Source organism: Schistocerca gregaria, chromosome 8 (assembly GCF_023897955.1).
Source record: "Schistocerca gregaria isolate iqSchGreg1 chromosome 8, iqSchGreg1.2, whole genome shotgun sequence".
NCBI classification, from domain to species: domain Eukaryota; kingdom Metazoa; phylum Arthropoda; class Insecta; order Orthoptera; family Acrididae; genus Schistocerca; species Schistocerca gregaria.
In genome coordinates, this window is record NC_064927.1 from 164,519,463 (window position 1) to 164,545,243 (window position 25,781).

The 25,781-nt window shown below is 44.5% G+C and overlaps 1 protein-coding gene across 1 annotated transcript in view; it reads right to left on the minus strand.

Moving 5' to 3' along the window:
• LOC126285093 (trichohyalin-like) overlaps positions 1–25,781 on the minus strand; it is a 189,180-nt gene that overhangs the window by 26,173 nt on the left and 137,226 nt on the right. The window contains exon 8 of the mRNA XM_049984417.1: positions 771–1,121. Within this exon, the coding sequence (XP_049840374.1) occupies positions 771–1,121 (351 nt within the window). The remainder of the gene's footprint in view (positions 1–770; positions 1,122–25,781) is intronic.

Genomic DNA, 25,781 nt, shown 5'->3' on the forward strand with positions numbered 1-25,781 from the left:
ATTATCAACACCATCTCTTTGCAAATTGCCACTAGAAACAAAATCTTACATATGTACTTCTGGGAAAGTGCTAAAAAAGGGACACAGATCGCTCATGCCTCAGCGAATATTATCATTTTATTCGTAAGTATAGTTGTTTCTTCTGCAGTTTATTCACTAAATGGAAGAGGCTTCAAGTTCTCTTTTTGAATTGTTACATCAAACTGCGTGCCATTGTTTACATCTTCGACTTCAAGTAAAACATACTAGATAGGCCGACGTAATCAGACCCTACAGCAGTCGGAAAAATAAGATCGGTCACGCACCAGGTGGGGGTGGGGGGCAATTGCCCCCATAGACCCCCCCCCCCCTCCCCCCGGATCCGCCCCTGCAGCTGGCGCTGGGAGTTCTAATGGCCCAAGAAGAAGGTCAGCTACCCCTCGGCGTGTGTAGGAAGGTAGCAGTTCGGGCAAAAAGTGTCATCCTTGGTTTACCAGGGGGCTCTCCCAAAAAGGCACCTGACGACCCAAACATATCAGATTTGCTACAGCATTCGCTCTAAAGCACATACTGGAGCTTACGTAATTATTTCGCGCAGTGTATCCTTAATGCTGTAGAGAGTAGACATTCTTTAAGGCGGTACAAATACAGAAGACAGTGTAAAAAGAATTTAAAACAGACCAGAATTTACTTTAGACAAAAAACTGATGTAAAGAAACGGATGAAGGGGAAAACAAAGCACAACCAAGAGACATCGGAGACTGCCATGCTACTGCTGTGAGTGTACGTACCTTCTGCAGGAACATGGAGGCGCGCACATCATTGCGCCGAGCTTCGAGCACGGAATAGTGAGCGCCCTGGAGTGTCTCACGCAGGTGCGCCGCTTGCTGCAGGTCCCGGTCTGCGGCGTTGCGCAGCGCGGTCAGCTGTTCCGCGCGCTCTTGCACGTGTTCCGCCAGCTTGACGCCGTCGGCCGCCAGCTGTTCGTAGGCTGCCACAGAGCGATTGAGCCCGAATGCCTCGAGCTCGGCGACTTGTCGCTTGGCGCTCTCCATCTCGTTCTCGGCGCGCATGTGCAGCAGGCGCTCCTGTCGCAGTCGCGTCAGCTGTGGCCACACGCGCTTCAGCATTCGCTCCGCGTCCTGTCACGTGTCGACAAAAGTCTCAGCCGTGCCAGTGACACTGTGCCAGTGTATATTACATTTACTCATTCACTTACTTATTTACACTGCTGGTCACAATATTGAAAAACCAGGAAGCTTAAAAACAAAATCATTCAGCTTATTGTGAATGTGCAGTATTGATTAAATTTTGAGGGGTGCAAACTTTAGTACACAGAACAGCTACTTCTCGCAGCAACAATCACTCCATCCCATTTGAGCAAGAACTTAAACTGAGTTTGGCCACTGCGTGGTTGTAACTGAGCGGTCTAAGGCGCTGCAGTCATGGACTGTGAGGCTAATCCCAGCGGAGGTTCGAGTCCTCCTTCAGGCATGGGTGTGTGTATTTGTCCTTAGGATAATTTAGGTTAAGTATTGTGCAAGCTTAGGGACTGATGACGTCAGCAGTTAGGTCACATAAGATTTCACACACATTTGATTTTTGAGTTTGGCTGACAGATAAGGTTACGTCATTCCGTGCTACTTTAGCACTGAGCCTCAGTTTACGTCATGGCGGGTAAGTGGTGGCGTACCAATCTCCTGTTAATCCATAACCACATAATTTCTGTGCATGATTGATCTGGAGAATATGTTGGCCAGTGCAACAGTCGGACACCCTCTATGACAGGATTGGTCCAGATAGAATAAGGAGCAGCCATCTTGTGTTGAAAGATGGAAACTTTGAAGATATATTGCAGTCGATGGCTATAACGCGTCTAAATGGAATAGCTACTTCTTCATCTACATCTGGCTCGCAGAAATCATGAAAAAAACCTGCTAAACTTAAATGAACGCAAATACTCAAGATCGGCTATCATTTACAGAAGCTCAAAATCTAGTGCTGACTTCAGTGCGAGATGCTTACAATAGCTTTCACAACGAAACTTCGTCTCGAAACCTAGCATAAAATCCAAAGAGATTCTGGTCGTATCTAAAGTACGCTAACGGTAAGACACAGTCAGTGACTTCTCTGAGCGATAGCAATGGAGATACTGTCAATGTCAATGCTGCTGAAGGTGAGTTACTTAACACAGCCTTCAAAAATTCCTTCACCAAAGACGACGTAGTAAATATTCGAATCAAATACAGTTGCCAATGTAACTTAAAAGTAGATACCCTCGACATATTGGAGCAACTTATGTCACTTAATAAAACAAGTCATCTGGTCCATACTTTATACGCTACTGGCCATTAAAATTGCTACACCATGAAGGTGACGTGCTACCGACGCGAAATTTAACCGACAGGAAGAAGATGCTGTGATATACAAATGACTAGCTTTTCAGATGATTCACACAAGGTGGGCGCCGATGGCGACACCTACAACGTGCTGACATGAGGAAAGTTTCCAACCGATTTCTCATACACAAACAGCAATTGACCGGCGTTGCCTGGTGAAACGTTGCTGTGATGCCTCGTCTAAGGAGGAGAAATGCGTAACATCCGTTTCCGGCTTTGATAAAGATCGAATTGTATCCTATCGCGATTGCGGTTTATCGTATCGCGGCATTGCTGCTCGCGTTAGTCGAGATCCAATTACTGTTAGCAGCGTATGGAATCGGTGGGTTCAGGAGGGTAATACGGAACGTCGTGCTGGTTCCCAATGGCCTCGTATCACTAGCAGTCGAGATGACAGGCATCTTATCTGCATGGCTGTAACGGATCGTGCAGCCACGTCTCGATCCCTGAGTCAACAGATGGGGACGTTTGCAAGACAACAACCATCTTCACGAACAGTGCGACGACGTTTGCAGCAGCATGGACTATATGCTCGGAGACCATGGCTGCGGTTACCCTTGACGCTGCATCTCAGACAGGAGCGCCTGAAATGGTGTACTCAACGACGACCCTTGGTGCACGAATGGCAAAACGTCATTTTTTCGGATGAATCCTGGTTCTGTTTACAGCATCATGATGTTCGCATTCGTGTTTGGCGACATCGCGGTGAACACACATTGGAAGCGCGTATTCATCATCGCCATACTGGCGTATCACCTGGCGTGATAGTATGGGGTGTCATTGTTTACCCTTCTTGGTCACCTCTTGTTCGCATTGACGGTACTTTGAACAGTGGACGTTACATTTCAGATGTGTTACGATCCGTGGCTGTACCCTTCATTCGATCCCTGCGAAACCCTACATTTTAGCAGGATAATGCACGACCGCATGTTGCACGTCCCATACGGGCCTTTCTGGATACAGAAAATGTTCGACTGCTGCCCTGGCCAGCACATTCTCCAGATCTCTCACCAATTGAAAGCGTCTGGTCAATGATGGCCTAGCAACTGTCTCGTCAAAATACGCCAGTCACTACGCTTGATGAACTGTGGTATCGTGTTGAAGCTGCATGGGCAGCTGTACCTGTACACTCCACCCAAGCTCTGTTTGAATCAATGCCCAGACGTATCAAGGCCGATATTACGGTCAGAGGTGGTTGTTCTTTGTACTGATTGCTCAGGATCTATGCACCCAAATTGCGTGAAAATGTAGTCACATGTCAGTTCTAGAATAATATATTTGTCCAATGAATACCCGTTTATCATCTGCATTTCTTCTTGGTGTAACAATTTGAATGGCCAGTAGTGTATGAGTTAGGTTTCTTTCAGGGTATGCTGATGCAAAAGCTCCATACTTAACAATCATATACAACTGCTCGCTCGACGAAAGATTCGAACCAAAAGGCGGAAAAGCTGCAGAGATAACACCAATATTCATGAAAGGCAATAGGAGTAATCCACCAGATTATAGGCTCATACCAATAACGTCGATATAAAGCAGGATTTTGGAACATATTTTGTGTTCAAACATTATGGATTACCTCGAGGAAAAGGGTCTATTGACATATAGTCAACACGGATTTAGGTTCAAATGGGTCTGAGCACTATGTGACTTATCATCTGAGGTCATCAGTCCTCTAGACCTAGAACTATTTAAACCTAACTAACCTAAGGACATCACACACATCCATGCTCGAGGCAGGATTCGAACCTGCGACCGTAGTAGCAGCGAGGGTCCGGACTGAAGCGCCTAAAACCGCCCGACCACAACGGCCGGCTACGGATTTACGAAACATAGTTCTTGTCAAACGCAACTAGATCTTTACTCAAACAAAATGGTGTGTGCTATCAACAAAATATTTAAAACTGATTCCGTACTTCTAGATTTCCAGAAAGCTTTCGTATGCCGTACCACACAAGCGGCTTGTAATCAAATTGCGTGCGTATGGAATATCGTCTCAGTTATGCGACTGGATTCTTGATTTCTGTCAGGGAGGTCATAGATCGTAGTAACTAACAGGCAGTCATGGAGTAAAACAGAAATAATTTCTGCGTTCCCAAAGGCAATGTTATAGACCCTCTGCTGTTCCTTATCTATATAAACGATTTAGGTGACAGTCTGAGCAGCCGGGGGTATTAGGTCATTTATTGCCTAGTGAAGGCATCAGAAGATGAAAACATGTTCCAAAAACTTAAGGAAAGAATATCTGTATGGTACGAAGTCGTAGTTGACACTAAATTACGAAAAGTGTGAGGTCATACCATGAGTGCTAAAACGAATACGTTAAACATCGGTTACACGTAAATCAATCAAATCTAAATGCAGTATATTCAGCTAGATACCTAGGAATCATAAGGCCGAAAATTTTAAATTGGGAAGAACACATACGAGTAGAGGGTACAGCGGTGAAGGCGAACTAAAGACTGTGTTTTATTTTCAGAACACACTTAAAAATGCAATGTGCTAAAAAAAACTGCATATACTACGCTTGTCCGTCCTCTTTCGGAGTACTGCTGCTTGGTGTGCGATCCTTACCAGATAAGATTAACGGAGTACACCTGCAGAGCAGGGCAGAACGTTTTGTACTATCGAGAAATAGGGGACAGAGTGTCGTTGACATCATACAGAATTTGGGGGTGCACATAATTGAAACAAAGCCCTTTCTCGTTGCGATGCTATCTTCTCACGAAATTTCATTGACCAACTTTCTTCTCTGAATGCGAAAATATTTTGATGATGCTGACCTACACTCACATGTTGACTGAACTTACCGGTTATAAATCCAACAACAAGCCTCCTAATTGATACAATGCCTTGCTCTAATCCGACCTGTTGGGGATCCCAGACATTCAGGTTGCCTAGTGTTATAGAATTCTTCCAAAAAACTGCAGTCGACCACTCTGTCTTCCCCACTACCGACCTTATGTGCTCATTCAATTTTGTCAGTTTGTCAGTTCCGAGAATAGTGAAGTAACCCTTAGTGGTGAACTTTCCATATTATTGAAAATCTATTTCGACTTTTAAAGTGATAATATCGCGGTAGTACAAGTTTCTACTCTTGGTGTAGTGCGGCTGATCCCAGCGGAGGTTCGAGTCCTCCCTCGGGCATGGGTGTGTTTGTTTGTCCTTAGGATAATTTAGTTCAAGTAGTGTGTAAGCTTAGGGACTGATGACCTTAGCAGTTAAGTCCCATAAGATTTCACACACATTTGAACATTCTTTTTCTCGGTGTAGTTTAAATGTACTGCAACATGGAAGTAGGGAATCATTTCTTCGAGTGAATCATGTGCAGGTCCCAGTCACACTTACGTTCAGCTCCGATGAAACTTTTTATTAGGGCAAACATGGGAAAATATTGGATCCGTAGCATCGAACAATGGCTTGTCAAAAGTGACAGCACTCGTTTCTTCGTTAATTCGCTTGAATTTTTCAATTACAATGAGGTTAGATGTGTATACTGTAATCACACACATGTGTGTTGGTAAATGGGAGACACAAAATCTTGGAGAATTCCTATTTGGTTCAAACTGTTCAAATGGGTCTGAGCACTATGGGACTTAACATCTTAGGTCATCAGTCCCCTAGAACTTAGAACTACTTAAACCTAACTAACCTAAGGAAATCACACACATCCATGCTATAGGCAGGATTCGAACCCGCGATCGTAGCGGTCGCGCGGTTCCAGACTGTAGCGCCTAAAACCGCTCGCCAACCCGGCCGGCGATTCCTATTTCTCTCCATGTGTCCTCAGTTCCATGAATTCTTTCTTGCTGGGTACTAGTAATGAATGTGTGTTCTTCCCATACAGCCAGGCAATATCAGAGGCAGATGGTTCGATGTCTTGTGCAGGGTTAATATTTGTGTCAAACAGTTTTACAATTTTTAATCCTCTATTTGGTGGTTGGAGAAACTGCTTAACCTCAACAGTACCAGCTTTCCCAATTATGTCTGGTGACTTTCATACGAACGACACGTGTCTCCCTGATCACACCAACTAGAAGCTGAATGTGTTTTTTCTATCCAGCGTGTCCACACTGAAGTCAGCGTTGTTGAAGAGCAACTGGCTGAATGGATTGGCTGATTCACAAGCTTGCTTTTTTTTTTTTTTTTTTGCCTGCATCACATCCGATCCCTCAGGTCTAGAATCTCCATCATAGGATGATGAAAATCCTAAAGCAGCTAGGACAAAGAAGTTTGGATAGATCCATTATGTAAACATACATCGAAAACCCAGTTAAAATAGGAGACAAGAAGGATTTGGGTCCTACAGATAATATAAAGGCATGTTGTAAAGCAGGACATGTCTTCTTCCACGATTCCACTCAATACCGTTTATGTGTCGAAATGTCGTATCCAGGAGAAGCAGTGTCCCAGGGACATCATGATGGGTTCAAATGGTTCAAATGGCTCTGAGCACTATGGGACTTAACATCTGAGGTCATCAGTCCCTTAGAACTTAGAACTACTTAAACCTAACTGACCTAAGGACATCACACATATCCATGCCGGAGGCAGGATTCGGACCTGCGACCGTAGCGGCCGCGCGCTTCCAGACTGTAGCGCCTAGAACCGCTCATCCACACCGGCCGGCATCATGATGGGAACTGCAAAAAAAAATTCAATGGGAGGGAAAGCAGTGCTGCAGTGGATATCCACTAAAATAATTTTGCGAGCAGGTTTCACAGTTCGAGCCATTACTTTCTTGAGCAGGGACTCGTTTAGTGCCGTTCACGTAGAAGCTGCCAGGTAAAATTTTGTGCCCAGCGTTCTTAAAAGATACCATACTCCTTTCGTTGGGTGATCCAGAGGTGATTGTCATCTTTGTATCTCTCCTCCAGATACTTTTTTTTACAGTTTTAACATGTCGACGAGAATCTTCAGATACCTCATCAAGCGACTGTCCACAGAAAACTGGCACTCATCTCTGTTCCCCTCGAAAAAAGTGAATGCACGTTATTGTCGCCAGCGCACTTTAAGCTGGCTCTCATCCGACGACACCGCGCTACTTACGCGCAGCGTGGATGCGACGGAAATGAGGAGATTCCTTCAACTTTTCGCTGCGACTCTCGCGGCGCGCGGTCAACCAAATGGAGGTTGAAGTGCCGGCCGAAGTGGCCGAGCGGTTCTAGGCGCTACAGTCTGGAACCGCGCGACCGCTACGGTAGCAGTTTCGAATCCTGCCTCGGGCAGGGATGTGTGTGCTGTTCTTAGGTTAGTTACGTTTAAGTACGTCTAAGTTCTAGGGGACTGATAACCTCAAAAGTTAAGTCCCATAGTGCTCAGAGCCATTTGAACGTACCTATAATCAATGAAGTTGCAATTGTCATAGCTGGCGAAGAACGTGATACGTGTGATATACTTCTTCAGCGATGGAATAATACAATTCAACGTCACGCTGAAACATATAGATTATATGATGCGCTGCACTATCTCATAATTTTTTGGAGGGACAGGACGGATATCGCTTCACTACTATGAAAATTAATCCAATTACACGTAAACACAGATGCCTTTATTTCGTTTTATCAAATCAAAACATTAGTTTCTTTAACTCTGAAACATTCGTAAGTGTAATTTATATTTTTCTTTTCTTTCTTTTTCTTTATTCCCACAGGTGAACAATAAAAAGTATAGGCGGTAAGTTATTATTCGTATCGCATAATGGTACCTCAGAATTGAACGTATCATATTCTGCAATACCATAAACTATTCCGTCAATACATGGTAGACATATATGCCAAAATTGAATCGCATCGTTAGTTACTCATTCGCTTAAATCAAACAATGTTGCTTTCAAAAGAATGTATTCATTTACGAGATGCAATTGTAAACGATAGAAATGTTTCCGACATTAGAAAAATGGTCGTACTTCCAGAAACGTTCAGTGGCAGCATACGGCATATGCATTAATACACTCAAATTGCCACGACATACACTACTGGCCATTAAAATTGTTACTCCACGAAGATGACGTGCTACAGACGCGAAATTTAACCTACAGGAATAAGATGCTGTGATATACAAATGTTTAGCTTTTCAGAGCATTCATACAAGGTTGGCACCGATGGCGACACCTACAACGTGCTGACATGAGGAAAGTTTCCAACCGCTTTCTCATACACAAACAGCAGTTGACCGGCGTGGCCTACTGAAACGTTGTTGTGATGCCTCGTGTAAGGAGGAGAAATACGTACCATCAAGTTTCCGACTTGATAAAGTTCGGATTGTAGGCTATCGCGACATTGCTGCTCGCGTTGATCGAGATCCAATGACTGTTGGCAGAATATGCAATCGGTGGGTTCAGGAGGGTAATACGGAACACCGTGCTGGATCCCGGCCTCGTATCACTAGCAGTCGAGATGACAGGCACCTTATCCGTATGGCTGTAACGGATCGTGCAACCACATCTCGATCCCTGAATCAACAGATGGGGACGTTTGCAAGACAACAACCATCTTCATGAACAGTTCGACGACGTTTGCAGCAGTATGGACTATAAGCTCGGAGACCATGGTTGCGGTTACCCTTGACGCTGCATGACAGACAGGAGCGCCTGCGATGGTGTACTCAACGACGAACCTGGGTGCACGAATGGCAAAACGTCATTTTTCGGATGAATCCAGGTTCTCTTTACAGCATCATGATGTTCGCACCGGTGTTTGGCGAAGCGCGTATTCATCATCGCCATACTGGCGTATCACCCGGCGTGATGATTTGAGGTGCCATTGGTTACACGTCTCGGTCACCTCTTGTTCGCATAGACGGCACTTTAAACAGTCGACGTTACACTTCAGATCTGTTACGACCCATAGCACTACCCTTCCTTTGATCCCTGCGAAACCCTACATTTCAGGAGGTTAATGCACGACCGCATTTTGCACGTCCTGTACGGGCCTTTCTGGATACAGAAAATGTTCGACTGCTGCCCTGGCCAGCACATTTTCCATATCTCTCACCATTGAAAACGACTGGTTAATGGTGGCTGAGCAACTGGCTCGTCACAATACGCCAGTCACTACTCTTGATGAACTGTGGTATGGTGTTGAAGCTGTATGGGCAGCTGTACCTGTACACGACATCCAAACTGTGTTTGACTCAATGTCCAGGCGTATCAGAGGTTGTTGTTCTGGATACTGATTTCTCAGGATCTATGCACCCAAATTGCGTGAAAATGTAGTCACATGTCAATTCTAGTATAATATATGTGTCCAATGAGTACCCGTTTATCATCTGAATTTCTTCTTGGTGTAGCAACTTTAATGGCCACCCCGACTTTTTCATCACATTTACATGCTGTCCAGCATGGGACGAGATAAAAAGCTTCCACTGTCTGGTCAGTGTCCATCCAACAGACACGATTTGACTGCAAGAATATTCAAACAAAACTTACTAAATTGATGGACTTAATTTTGAAGCACCACATTTATGGTGAAGCCGAGTCCTGGATGATGCGATTGAATGGGAGAAAAGAGCACTTCCAAATGCTTATTTTGTCATACGGAGTGTGCTGAACTTCCGGATCCTGAAGGACATCCGCAGCTGTTCGATATTATGACGAAAAGCATGGTGCCTGGACCATGCCAAGCAATGAATCAACAATCTCCTGGCATGCAGGAAAAACTATCCCAGTGACTTAGTTCATGAAACACACACTGGTGATGACGGCTCCAGCTATCGGCTGTGGTACGAGTACGTCTACTGAGCGACAAGTGAAGCGTGTATCCTTCTCTGTGTTTTCCACTCAGCATATTTATTAAATTTCGTGCGTGTGCCTCTTTTTAAGAGGGTTAATCACGCGCTTTTGTAACTGTGGGCTCATTCACTCTTAGCGCAATAGTTGCTTACTGAACAGCCAGCTACGTAGCTCGTTAACGCATCAGTGTCCATTGGTGACACGTCAGGAGGGTAGGACCTCGAATATCTACGATTGTCTGCTTTTATAATTTACTTCTTCAATCAGTCTTCTAGGATGGGTAGGATGTGTGCACGCTGTGTGCCGACGTAGGAGGAGCTGCCGCAATCTCGAATAGCTGAACGTGCTGTTGGCTACGGTCAGTGACCTTCAGTCTGCTGCCTCTGGATGTAGCGGTTGCGGAGAATCTGGAGCTTTTCGGCCACAGGCTCTGCTTCCGAGGCACCTCCTAGTGCATACGATGCGGTGGATCCGCCCTTAGAGCAGGGTGCATGGCGGGTGGTAAAGCGGTCGCGTTGCTCGAGACGGAGGGCCGATGAAGTGACTGGCTACCTGGCCTCGCCCATTCATTCTGTGAGAGGACAGGTGGCTTCTTCAGCAGGGTTCGAGCAGGCACACGGGTGGAAAGGGTTTACTGGTTGTTGGGAGCTCCTACGTTAGGCACGTTGCGGAGCCCTTTAGGCAGAGAGTATTCAGGGCTGGAAAGAAAGCCAACGTTCATTCCCTATATCTGCAGGGGGGCCTCATCCGAGATTTGTAGGCCCCTCATGCTGGTGGTTATAGAGCGTGCAGCGTGCAGTCAGTCGTCTGAAAGTTGAGGCTCACATCGGCTCCTACGACGCCTGCCGCAAGGGTTCTGCGGCGATCCTCAGTTAGCGCAGGAGGCTGGCGGAGGTGATGAAGACCGCTGTCCTCACCCGCGGAGTGCAAGCAGAGTCCGCAATTTGAAGCATCGTCCTCAGAGTTGATCGGGGCCTATGATATGGAGCCGAGTGGAGGGTCTTAACTAAAGGCTTCGTCGACTCTGTGACGGTCTTGGCTGCTCATTTCTGGATCTGCGTATCGTGTGGGGATTTGTAGGACTCCCCTTGATAGGTCAGGGGTGCACTACGCAAAGGAAGCAGCTACATAGGTAGCAGAGTACTTGTGGCGTGCACACGCGAGTGTTTGGCGGTAGTTTCAGGTGCTCTGATTAACACTCGCCAGTTGATTCACAGCTATGGAAGCCAAACGGCGTTCAGAATAAACACACTTGTACTGTCACAATTTTACCAGTAAACTGTCGAACTATTCGTAATAAAGTTGCCTAATTTACTGCCCTCCAGGAAAGTTCTCGCCCTCAAATTATTCTTGGGACTGCGAGCTGACTCAGACCCGAAGCGGAAGCTCTGAGATATTTAGCGAGGCGTGGAACGTATATCAGAAAGACAGATTAGAGGCCATAGGAGTGGGAGATTTCATTGCAGTTGCCAAAAATATTGGCTCTATTTAGGTCGAAATTGAGTGCGACAGTGAAGTCAACTGGTCGCGCATAACGGGTGGTTACGGTCAGTCACCTTCGGTTAATTGTTGGATTTTTTTTACAGGCCATCCGATTCCACTGTGGCAGTTCTAAAAAGATTACGAAAGTTAATAAATCAGGCAAGCAGGCCGGGACAGTGTTTCTGCTAGAAAGAGCAGATAAGCAGTTATTAACATATCACTTAGACAGTGAGCTCGCGCCACTTAGTACCAGTACCATTGATATAAAGGAATTATGGGTAATGTTTCAGCAGATTGTAAATTATGGTCTGGAGAGTTACGTGTCTAGTAAGTGGATAAAGGATGGAAAAGACCCATCATGGTTTAGTATCGAAATTCGTAACATGCTGAGGAAGCAGAGGCTGTTGCACTATAGGTTCAAAATGGGACGCACAAACGACGACAAGCAAAGGTAAGGAGATTCGTGCGTCTGTGAAACGATCTGAGCGGAAAGCATACAACTACCACCGTCAGACCTTAGCAAAAGATCTGGCAGACAACCACAGAAAATTCTGGTCGCATATAACATCGCTAAGCTGTCTAAGGCTTCCACTAAAAGTCTGCTGTGGCAGTTGGAGGTAGCAAAGCTAAAGCCGAAGTTCTAAATTTCACGTTCAAGAAATCTTGTACGCAGGAGAACCGTACTAACATACAGTCATCTGACCATCGCACAGACTCCTGTGTGGGCTACACAGAAATAAGCACACTTGGCGTAGAGAAGTAACTTAAAGATTTGAATACAAGTAAGTCACGAGGTCCGGATGGAAATCGAGTTCAATTTTACAAAGAATACTCTACGGCATTGGTCCCATACCTAGCTTGCATCTGCCGTGAATCTCTCGCCAAGCACAAAGTCCGAAGCAACTGGATGGTTCAAATGGCTCTGAGCACTATGGGACTCAACTGCTGTGGTCATTAGTCCCCTAGAACTTAGAACTACTTAAACCTAACTAACCTAGGGACATCACACACATCCATGCCCGAGGCAGGATTCGAACCTGCGACCGTAGCAGTCGCACGAAGCGACTGGAAAAAAGCAGTATGTGAGAAAGGTAAAATAACAGCCCCGCTCAATTACAGACCAATATCCCTAACTTCTGTTTGCTACATAACCCTCGAACACATTCTCAGTTCGAATATAATAAACTTTCTTGAAGTTAAGCAGCTTATGTCCCCGGATTCGCATGGTTTTAGAAAGCGAAACTCAGCTTGCCCTTTCCTCACGTGATACACTGAGAACTATGGATGAAGGGCAACAGACAGAGTCCATATTTCTAGATTTCCGATAAACATTTGACACTGTGCGGCACTGCACGCTGTTAACGAAGGTACGAGCATACGGAATAATTTCACTGGTGTGTGAGTGGCTCGAAGACTTCTTAAGTAATAGAACCCAGTAAGTTATCCCCGACGGCGAGTGTTCACCAGAAACAAGGGTTTCGTCAGGACTTCGGCAGGGAAGTGTGATAGGACCGCTGTTGTTCTCTGTATACATAAATGACGTGGCGAACAGGGTGGATAACAGTCTGCCGTTATTTACTGATGATGCCGTGGTGTAGGGTAAGGTGTCGAAGTTGAGTGTCTGTAGGAAGATACAAGATGACTTAGACAAAATTTCCAGTTTGTGTGATAAATGACAGTTAGCCGTAAATGTGGAAAAATGTAAGATATTTCGGATGAGTAAGAAGAACAAATCTGAATTGTTCGGATACAGTGTTCCTAGTGTCCAGCTTGACACAGTAAAACCGTTTAAATATCTGGGCGTAAGGTTGCGAAGCGATATGAGGTGGAACGAGCATGCGAGAACTGTCGTAGGGAAGGCCAATAACCGAATTCGGTTTATTCGGAGAATTTTAGGAAAGAGTGGTTCACCTGTAAAGGAGACTGCATATAGGACGCTGGTCCGACCTATTCTTGGTACTGTTCGAATGTTTAGGATCCGTATCAGATCGGATTGAAGGAAAATATCGAAGCAATACAGAGAAGGGCTGTTAGATTTGTTACCGGTGAGTTCAAACAAAACTTAAGTGCTACGGAGATGCTTCAGGAATTCAAATGCAAATCCCTGGACGAAAGGCGGCGTTCTTTTCGGGAATAACTACTGATAAAATTTAGAGAACGGGCCTTGGAAGCTGCCGCCAACTTACATCGGGCGTGGGGACCACGAAGATAAAATACGAGAAATTAGGGCTTATACGAAGGCGTGTAGATAGGCTTTTTCCCCCGCTCTATTTGCTAGTGGAACAGGAGGGGAAATGACAAGGAGTGGTGCAGAGTACGCTCCACCACGTACCTTACGATGGCATCCGGAGTATCGATGTAGATGTAGATATCTGGAATACAGACGCCGAAAGCCAGAAGATGGAGATCATACAACAACAATCAGAAAGAGAAATGTTGACGTTGAAATCGACAACACATACACTCCTGGAAATTGAAATAAGAACACCGTGAATTCATTGTCCCAGGAAGGGGAAACTTTATCGACACATTCCTGGGGTCAGATACATCAGATGATCACACTGACAGAACCACAGGCACATAGACACAGGTAAAAGAGCATGCACAATGTCGCCACTAGTACAGTGTATATCCACATTTCGCAGCAATGCAGGCTGCTATTCTCCCTTGGAGACGATCGTAGAGATGCTGGATGTAGTCCTGTGGAACGGCTTGCCATGCCATTTCCACCTGGCGCCTCAGTTGGACCAGCGTTCGTGCTGGACGTGCAGACCGCGTGAGACGACGCTTCATCCAGTCCCAAACAAGCTCAATGGGGGACAGATCCGGAGATCTTGATGGCCAGGGTAGTTGACTTATACCTTCTAGAGCACGTTGGGTGGCACAGCATACATGCGGACGTGCATTGTCCTGTTGGAACAGCAAGTTCCCTTGCCGGTCTAGGAATGGTAGAACGATGGGTTCGATGACGGTTTGGATGTACCGTGCACTATTCAGTGTCCCCTCGACGATCACCAGAGGTGTACGGCCAGTGTAGGAGATCGCTCCCCACACCATGATGCAGGGTGTTGGCCCTGTGTGCCTCGTTCGTATGCAGTCCTGATTGTGGCGCTCACCTGCACGGCGCCAAACACGCATACGACCATCGTGGCACCAAGGCAGAAGCGACTCTCATCGCTGAAGACGACACGTCTCCATTCGTCCCTCCATTCACGCCTGTCGCGACACCACTGGAGGCGGGCTGCACGATGTTGGGGCGTGAGCGGAAGACGGCCTAACGGTGTGCGGGACTGTAGCCCAGCTTCATGGAGACGGTTGCGAATGGTCCTCGCCAATACCCCAGGAGCAACAGTGTCCCTAATTAGCTTGGAAGTGGCGGTGCGGTCCCCTACGGTACTGCGTAGGATCCTACGGTCTTGGCGTGCATCCGTGCGTCGCTGTGGTCCGGTCCCAGGTCGACGGGCACGTGCACCTTCCGCCGACCACTGGCGACAACATCGATGTACTGTGGAGACCTCACGCCCCACGTGTTGAGCAATACGGCGGTACGTCCACCCGGCCTCCCGCATGCCCACTATACGCCCTCGCTCTAAGTCCGTCAACTGCACATACGGTTCACTTCCACGCTGTCGCGGCATGCTACCAGTGTTAAAGACTGCGATGGAGCTCCGTATGCCACGGCAAACTGGCTGACACTGACGGCGGCGGTACACAAATGCTGCGCAGCTAGCGCCATTCGACGGCCAACACCGCGGTTCCTGGTGTGTCCGCTGTGCCGTGCGTGTGATCATTGCTTGTACAGCCCTCTCGCAGTGTCCGGAGCAAGTATGGTGGGTCTGACACACCGGTGTCAATGTGTTCTTTTTTCCATTTCCAGGAGTGTAGATTGTGCCATATTATAATTTGTCACAGAAAACATCTAAAGCTCATATCAATGTCGAATACTGTCGTTCCGTCAAATCGATGAAATATATATGCAAATATATCAACAACGGCAGCGATATAGCAGTAGTCAGTATTAATAGACCTGATGTGAGAGGCGATGAAGTGAGTCCGTATCAATCAGGTCGCCATATCAGCAGCGACAAGGCTGTTTAGCGGATTTTGATTTTCCAAATTCACAGTCGCCATTCCAGTGTTGTTCATCTCAGTGTTCATCTTGAAAGTGAAATAAGAGTCAATTTCACGACAGACAGGGACGAAAAGTTGTTGCTGAACCACCACAAACACCACTTAAAGTATTTTTTGCGCTGTGAGAGGAAGATGTATTTTCCAAGACAGAAGTTCCAAAGTACTGTACATGGAATGCCACATCCAAGAAAGTCCAACAACGTAAGCAAGGTATTTGTGCGAAAGGCTGTCAAAATCTGTAATCATCTGACGCATTGGGCCGTATTTACTCAGTACATCCAAATAATGCCGAGTGTTACTATTTGAGAATGCTGTTAGTTAATGTCAAAGGTCCTACTTCGTTTGCAAATTCGAGAGCGACCGATGGCATATAATGACAGACGTACACAGAAAAACTTGCTAAAATCCTCATTGCTCGAAAAGGAGCAACACTGGGAAACAACATTGACGAACACCTGTACCAGCTGTCATCCGCGACAAATTCGAACATCATTCACCATCGTTTTGACCACATGTTCGCCACCCAATCCGAAAGATTTGTGGGAAAAATTCAGCGAAGATTTGAGAGAATACTTTTGTACCGTGTTCGTACCTTTAGCAATGATAATTCCATCGGTTTTACGGGCAATGTTTTCAATCAAGCCCTATTAGAATTCGAGGGCCTAAGCTTAACCATCAACAACAGAGAACTCATTCATCTTGGCGTGATTGTGCCAGGACGTTCTCCACTTGGCCTTCATGATCGAGTTTTAGTGAGAAAAGAGCAATAAAAACTTAATGACTTGCGTGCCTTTGCTGAGGCAAGTAAACAACTTTTGCCTGTGGAACACAGATTGGCCTAGGACAAAGTTGCAAATGCCGTGTCAAAAGGCAGAGATGGTCTGTTCTTCTGTTCTGGCGCAATGGGAAAGCGTTCCTCATCAGTTTGCTGTTACCTCACATTCGATCTCAAAATGTAATTGCTGTCTTTCTTGCTTTAACAGGTATTTCGGCTACATTATTATTCATAGATGGTGAACGAACAACGCATTCGGCGCTCAAATTGCCATTGTATATGCATTTCTCGGAAGCTCCAATACGTAACATTTCAAAAGGATCTAGTATGACTAAAGTTATTTAACTTTTCGAGGTCATTGTCTGGGACGGATGCACCTGGCTCTTAAGAAATCGCTTGAAGCACTTGACCGAACTCTGCAAGATTTACCATCAAATGCACCACCATTCGGTGGCGCGCTCATATATTTACCGGACGACTCAGACACTCTCTTCCAACGATACGTACATCAGTACCAGCTGATGAGCTCAACGCTGACCCCAAAACATCGCATCTTTAGAGACATACGCGATAACTCATGTTAAAGACAAATATACGTGTACGCTTGCAGCGTGATGCGTCGACAGCCACATTTTTAAAACAGCTGTTGAACATTGGTGGAAGAAAAGTACCAGTTGAGGCTACCACACAATGTGTAACATTTCCACTGAACTTTTTCATCATTTGCTATCCATTGACCAGCTCATTCAGAAACTTTTCCCTCAAATTATCATAAATTATAAAAAAAATTGTAAATAACTTTGCTAACGTGCTATTTCGACAGCAAAATGACTGACCTTAATGCAATCAACCATGCGCTTCAAGAACAAATTGCAAGCGATTATTTTAAATACAAATCAATTGAGAGCGTAAAAAACACGGACTACGTTGTTAACTAGTTAATCCAGTGTTAAATTTGTAGGATGTTCCTGGTGTGCCTCCTCACAAATTGCTATTTAGAGTCGACTTGCGGAACAGTAATCCACCGGCCGGAGTGGCCGAGCGGTTCTAGGCGCTACAGTCTGAAACCGCGCGACCGCTACGGTCGCAGGTTCGTATCCTGCCTCGGACATGGATGTGTGTGATGTCCTTAGGCTAGGTTTAATTAGTTCTAAGTTCTAGGGGACTGATGCCCTCAGAAGTTAATTCCCATAGTGCTCAGAGCCATTCGAACCATTTGAACAGTAATCCACCCCGATATGTAATCGAACTCGCTCTGCTGATACTGACGACAAACGTCTTCGAGGCAACTAATCTTAATGGAAAGTCGAAAGGAAAACTTGTGTTCATTCCACATATTCCCATCCTTCTCACTGATATATCATTTGATTTGAAACGACTGCAGTTCTCCATTCGACTTGGATTTCCAACGACCGCAACAAGGCACAAGTACATTTACTTCAAGTGTGCGCATTGAATCTAGAAAATTCATGTTTTGACATGGCCAGTTACATATTGCATGCCCACCTGTCGGACAGCCAAGACATTTATTCGTTTTTGCTGAAGACGTAAAAACAAAAAAAGTATTGTCTACCCTACAGCACTTGAATAATCAAGCCAACAAAATCAAATGAATATCATGTATACTTTCCCCTCGTATATCATTCAGTTTCAATAAACGTATTCATGATCGACAATAAAGTAAATTTTATTCTTTCCATCATTCCAAGATAATTCTTTCAAATTTCAAACGATATTTCAGTACCATTTCTTCTGCGGCAGCAACGCGTCGGGTACCAGGTAGTTTCATATAAATGATGAAACGCAACCAGTATCTCGACAACCCCGATGATGTAGCAGACCTTATACTTTTTCTCAAAAAGTTCCTGCAGTGGTTATGATATTAAATTGTTATAGCTGATAAAAACATGCAAGATGTCAATTCCTTTCAGAATTTTTTACAGGTACTAACATGAGAGCGTTGATCGGAGAAATGTCAACATGAAAGGGTCAAGAAGGAATCCTCCTGACAACCCTCGGATTATCACGAGGCCAGAATAATATACGAGTGCAATGGCTTAAAAGCCTCTACCATGTTTCATGGAGGTCACATCAGTCCAGTGACAAGTGGCGCCACTTCAATGGAACTGCGCCACAGAGAGACAATGGATCACCCTCGCACGTTGTGGAGATATGCTCGGTTGACACGTGCAATAATGAAAATCCTGAAAGAGAGTCTGGAAATGCGCGGCGTTGACTAGAAGGCGGCGTAAAGAGTCAAGGGCACGGCTAATACAGAGAGACATCTTTTTTACATAGATTATCACAGTATTAAGGAAACACTGCTGGAAGAGAGTGAAGCAGTACAGCTGTCAGGTGTTCCATTGTTAATAAAAGTGTAGATGGTGCTATGATTTCATGTACTCTTCATTCCAGAAGTCAGATTTCAGCATTAAGAGACGATGTGTTCAAGGACTACGGTGGGTGGAAAATTATCCAGTACCCCCGTTTCAGAAAACAATAGTTCATAGGGCAGTAAATGGCAAAAGCGTGGACTTCAGAGTACAGTCAAGACTCGAATTCGCTCGCCAAACCCACTCACTGCCAGTGTACTTTTTGATTGTCCCATGATTGACAGTTAAAGCGATCCTCGGATTGAATTTTGTTTGCTTGCACTTATTTTTTCTTAATACTACAGAAAACTGTGCTACTTTAGAACGAAAGGGTGACACTACTACACTAACTTCCCACTGGTACACAGACTGAAAGCAGCAGACGAGATTAAAACTATGCTGAAACAAGGAATCAAAGATCTTACTGTAATTTCGTACAATGATATAATAATGTGTGTACAAAAACAAATGGATCAGTATGAATCATACTGGACTCGCAGCAGACCAGTACACTCATAGAACCCGGAACAGATCGATCTGAGAGCCTGTATGAGATTCCACAGAGGTTCATTGGGATTTAGATATTATCATTGGTTGATATCAGGGCCAGCTACTGTCAACTGGAGCTACACCCATCTTGTTAACAGTACACTGCACACCTGCGCTACTGTAAATGCTTTCTAAGCGAAAAGCTACCCAACAGGACGTGTCTTCGTCTACTTTCATGTGACGACTAGACACAGTAATCCCTGAACTGTGTGGGGATTGATTATCTATTACTTGCCAAGAAATCCTGGACAGAGTGAAGGCAGACACTGCATGCTTCGTTGCATACCTTTGTGTGAGTGGACTCATAGAGAACTTGGACATGTTGGAGTTTTGGCACAACGAGTTAAATTTCCTTGGCCACATTGTTTCGTCTGTAAGTATTCACCCTGACTCAGAAAAGCTGCATACCATAGAAGAATTTCCAGTGCCGTGTTCTAAGCGTCAAGTTTGACCCTTTCTTTAACTCATTAACTTCTATAAGAATTTCTAAACATTGCGAATCAGGCGACAGCATATCTTTGCTAACTCATGAGGAAGAATTCAGTTAGGAAGTGGTGAGAAGAAGTGCAGTAGGAATTTGGATCGATAAAAATAGCACTGTTATCAGTTCCAATTTTAGGTCACCAAGATATGAGCAATAAGTTTTGCTCATCATTGGATGGTTCTTGTTGTAGCCTGACGCACTTTGTTCCAAGAGCTTGGACAAGATGGAACACTAGTAACAAAAATGATAGCTTTCACGAGTCGTATACTTAGTAAAGCACAGAAAAACTATTCAATTACATAACAACAGGCCTTAGCCACAATTTAAGGGTTCACAAAATTTCTGTGTTATCTCTTCGGAGAAAACTGGTCTGACGACAAGGCACTACAGCGCTAAATTGACCCATAGTCGCTGGACATGTTGGTAGTCCACAAAATCTCGCTGCTGATGGCTTGCCTCTCGTGCCACTTGGATTAAAACAAGGGAACGATACTTGAATGAGAACCTGTGGGACCTAATGTATATCAAAAGGTTCCCTTTGAAAATTATGTAAGAATAACAGTGACCAATTTAGCAAAATAATAAGATAAATATCCCATGTTTCAATGTACGAAGTTTAAGTTGGGAATCAGGAGAGAAGCGCCACTAAAAATTTCTTTAAGCAATAAATAACAGCATATTATTTCATAGGACATATCCAGAGAAAGACGACTGGATAGTTTGTATCCCAGACGATTCCACCTATAAGGTGATTTGGTATGTACATCTGAGCAATGGCCGTTTTGGTTCATGAAACTGCGTGCTAAAGTTAAGGAAAACAGTCTGTCTCAGTAGTATAGAAAAGCGCATCAGAAGGTGCTCGCCAGCTGAAAACTTTGTGAAAGGATAAATCCACCTACTATATTGCATAACATGTCCTTATTCCCAATAAGGAGCACTCTATTTGGGGCGCAGTAACGAACTGTGCAAGATTTTCCATACGTTTTCATTGTGGTTTGTTAAATTTACACCTTTCCAAAGTGTGATGCCACCACACATGGTGACAGCATGTAAAAATTATTTTCTAAAGTAGGTAGGCCATGTCAATAAAAGTATTTTTGATAATAGCCCCAAAATTCGATCTAAGTATTGGCAAATGTTCGTGAAACAATGGCAGGTTAAATCAGTGTTCATCTCACGACATAATCTTGCGTCAAACCTGGATGAACGTGAACTATAAAATCTGTGAAATTATACTGTATTTATTGTAATAAAAACCATCAATCTTGGGAAATATTTGTGCAAGATTTCCAGCGTACACTGAATGAGTTGCCTCATGGGACAACTTAATTGTCTCCTGCCATCATTCTTAAGGTTGAGGCACATCCTGGTGCAGTAAGAGAATTAATAGCCTTTCCACCTACTGGAAGACAGAGACATAGATTGTTTGACTACCCAGGAGCTGAAAATTGTAAGTGAAGAAAAAGACGAAGTTACGACAGGAGAGAATAAAAGTAGGAGATCAGGTCCTTGTGATGTCATCCAGATTGTCAAGGGAATACAAGTTTCTATGTAACAAGTTTTTTAATGTTTATGTTGGACCATTTCAAGTTTGGTGACTTGTGGCCCCAAACGCCATGGTAACTGAAACCCTGCACACAAAGATACCATTTGGTTTCCATGATGCGGCCAATTTAAAATTGTTTAAGGAATAAAAGAATGCATTGATACGTTTTCCTGCAAAATTCTACAATGCAGATAGTGTCTGTTGAAATCTTTCAAGCTGTCCATATTTGTACATTAGTTTACTGTAAAGTTCAGTATAGAGATGTATTTCAATGATATTTGAGGATAGTTTTCTGAGGAGACCTCTGATAGGAGCTCTGGTGATTAATGAACTTGGCTGCGATGAGTAGCATCATAAGACGCACAGGTTATGTTTATGGTACTGATTGTGGATTTTGTGCTATAGGAGTACCATGGTTTACTGGTTGCAAAAGTACACCAAGGGTCTTGTCCTTTTCGTATAGTTACCAGCGAGACACGAAATACAGTAAAGAGTGCAAATAACTAGGAGTAGCTGTAATTTAGGAGACACTGTGTTCTGCTCTAAATAGTCAATCAGAACTGAAAACTAGGAATCCAGGAAGGAGAGCCCTTGTAAAATTTGTGTTTCAGGAGAAGCTGAAAATGTTTTATCCTTTGTGGAAGCAAGTTTTTCACGAAAGGCGACCGCTGCAGGAATAAGAGCCATCCAGTTCAAATGGTTCAAATGGCTCTGAGCACTATGGGACTCAACTGCTGTGGTCATTAGTCCCCTAGAACTTAGAACTACTTAAACCTAACTAACCTAAGGACATCACACACATCCATGCCCGAGGCAGGATTCGAACCTGCGACCGTAGCAGTCGCACGGTTCCGGACTGCGCGCCTAGAACCGCGAGACCACCGCGGCCGGCAGCCATCCAGTAAAACAATAGGAGCATTGAGGAGATCAACGAAGGAATCATTATGTTGGTACATTTTGAAATATGTCTGTTATTGTGTGTCCTTCTATAAGTAGTAAATAAGCATTTCGATGCCATAAATAGAATAGGTATCTTGGTTTAGTTATCTATAGTTTCTCTAAAGATTCAAGAAGCCCCAACGATTCTACGAATGAAAGAAAATGTATTAATGATTCCTGACTGACATGCCCTGGACGATGATGTGCCTTTTGAAGTTGGGAAAGGAAGAAGAGACAAAAGAGATAGCTTCAATTTGGAAAATGTAAACATGTCCTGTATTCACAGTCAGTTATCAGGAAGACATGAAAAAACTTACGTAAGTTGAAAATCTGGATAGATATGGTAATGGTATAAATATGGAATATTGCCTCTTATGTTGAGTAAGTGTGTCTGTCATCAGTGATTTTTGGTATGAAAGACAAAGATGTTACTTGTTTTTTTTGCGTGTTGTTGTATCTTTTGTGCACGTGCGCTGATCCCTGGTCCCAGTACCTCGAGGTCACTCCCCAACTGATTATTCAGGATTCAGATACTGTCTACAAGTCTGAAGGACACCTGGTGTGGCCATTGAGAGAGAGAAAAAATGGTTAAAATGGCTCTGAGCACTATAGGACTAAACTTCTAAGGTTATAATTCCCCTAGAACGTAGAACTACGAGGGTCAGTCAAAAAGTAATGCCTCCTATTTTTTTTCTACGTTTAATTGTCAGGAAATTTAAATGCAATTACATAGATTGAAAACCACAACATTGAGGATCATTTTGTCATTTTTCAATGTAATCTCCGCCCATCTCTACAGTTTTGGTCCATCTTTGAACAAGGGCATGTATCCCAGCACGGTAAAAATCACAGCTCTGCTTCCTAAGCCATTGACGCACGGATGTTTTGACGGCCTCCTCATCTTCAAAATGAATCCCACGATGAGCTTCTTTTAGTGGCCCGAACAGATGGAAGTCTGATGGTGCCAGGTCAGGGCTGTATGGGGGATGAGGCAAAACTTCCCATCCAATTTTGACAATCTCGTCAGAGGTGTGACGACTGGTGTGTGGTCTTGCATTGTCATGCAAAAGAAGAACATCTGCCATTGATTTTGTTGGGCGAACTCGCTGAAGACGTGCTTTAAGTTTTTTGAGGGTTGTGACGTATTGAACAGAATTTATTGTGCATCCCTGCTCCAAAAAATCAACCAGAATCACACCCTCTGTATCCCAGAAAATTGTTGCCATAACTTTCCCTGCCGATCGCACAGTTTTGAATTTTTTCTTCCTCGGCGAGCTTGTGTGACGCCACACCATTGACTGCCTCTTTGATTCGGGTTCAAAAAAATGCACCCATGTTTCGTCCCCGGTCACAATTTTTTTCAGAAACTCATCTCCCTCCAAACGGAAGCGCTGCAAGTGTTGGGAGGCTATTGTTTTCCTTGCCTCTTTATTCTGATCGGTTAACATTCTTGGAACCCACCGTGCACAAACTTTTGAGTACCCCAATTGTTTAATAATCGTGATCACACTGCCTTTACTAAGAGAAATAATGCGACACACTTCATCTGCAGTCACCCGACGGTCACCACGAATGATGTCATCAACTTGCTGAATGTTGTGTGGAGTCACTGCACTCACCGGCCTGCCGCTCCGCTTTTCGTCAGTCAACGGTGTTTGCCCTTCAGCTTCCTTACAACGACGAACCCATCGTCTAACAGTGCTGACATCCACTCTCACAACACCATACACCTTCTTCAGTCTTTCATGAATGTGTATGGGCGTTTCACCTTCTGCATTCAAGAATTCAATCACACAACGCTGTCTCAAACGAGCATCGATGTCGGCCATCTTACAAACTTCTGCTGTGCTGCCACCTGTTGACACAGAAAGTTACTACTGCAGTGGATTGCACAAGAAGGTTTGAGGAATGGCGCCAAATTCAAATTTTTCACTTAACTTAATTTTTTTAAGTAGAAAAAAATGGGAGGCATTACTTTTTGACCGACCCTCGTACTTAAACCTAACTAACCTAAGGACATCACACACATCCATGTCCGAGGCAGGATTCGAACGTGCAGTTCCAGACTCTAGCGCCTAGAACCGCAGGTCACCCCGGCCGGCAGAGAGAGAAATCTCAGGCTTACTTGGAAGGGGAAACTGAGTTTGGTAGCAACTCTGTAACCACAGTCGAGGAGTATAAATAGAGGTATAGGATAGATTAAACTAACAGGTTATAGGGTATAAATAGTTGTATTTTCTATATATACATAACTAGAATATACAAAATGATAGGTGGACAAGAGTATCTAGCTTTTCTTGAATGTGTTAGAGTGATAGTGGAAACTATGGGTGGCGTTCATTAAAACATCTTTACTTTCTCCCCACCCATCCACTTACATCACATCAGTGGATATGGTAATGGAAACTTCTACTCATCCTCGTGTGATGAATATTTTAATGAAACCTGTGTGCCAACCTCCCAATTACGTAAAAACAAGAAGCGGACAAACAAGAATATCTGCAACTATGTGATAACTGTACATACAATGTTTTCAATGTCGCCTGCAAACGTGTTATAACACATAAAAGAACTCTGGAAGAGAAGGAGATACAGAGAGACGGACATCGGCAGCCTGAACCAGTCACTACATATTTTTATTTTGCAGATGCTGTCCGAGTGCCTGGGGGCCACAGTGGACTGCTGTGTGATCGTCCAGTTGCAGCGGTGTTGTTCTCACAGAAGCACCCCTACATACTGTCACTGACTGGGTGACCCACAAGCATTAGGTTTGGACCTACCTTAGCCGAAGCCACCTGACCAGTCTGCAATATCTAGACTGTGGCTTGGCCTGTGCAACCCGTTGGTGCTGAAGATCAGGCATCGGAACCTTGGGGGATCCACAGCTGCCTCTAGGGAATAATAACAAAGGTGCTAACTGGCATGTTGACTCAATGAGTGACGAACAATACAGGCTCTGCACCTGCTATTAGATTTTATGACTATTGTGGTCGCTGGTGGGATCGGCGAGAGTAAACCAATGTGTTAGAAGACACGAATTAAGATTCTAAGAGATAACACGCTACGCTGATAGTGAGTCTCCTTATGTCAGGCCTGGGGTCAAAAATTATTTACACTCATTACAAGAATATAATGTGTGCAGTCTGGTGTTTCGACAGTCTAATTTTTGACAAACTGCTTATTTGCTTCTGTCTCGGGTTCTTCGGCCGACGTTCGTGTGATGATTTTGCTGACGTTTCGCCAGCACGAGTGGCTGGCATTGTCAAAGCTTCACCCTCCATTGCCGGAGGTGAACTGGAGCCGGGCCGACAAAAAACTACCATTTCTAGATGTGCTGGTCACAAGGGATGGCCAAAACCTGGGACATAGAGTGTACCGAAAACCGACGCACAC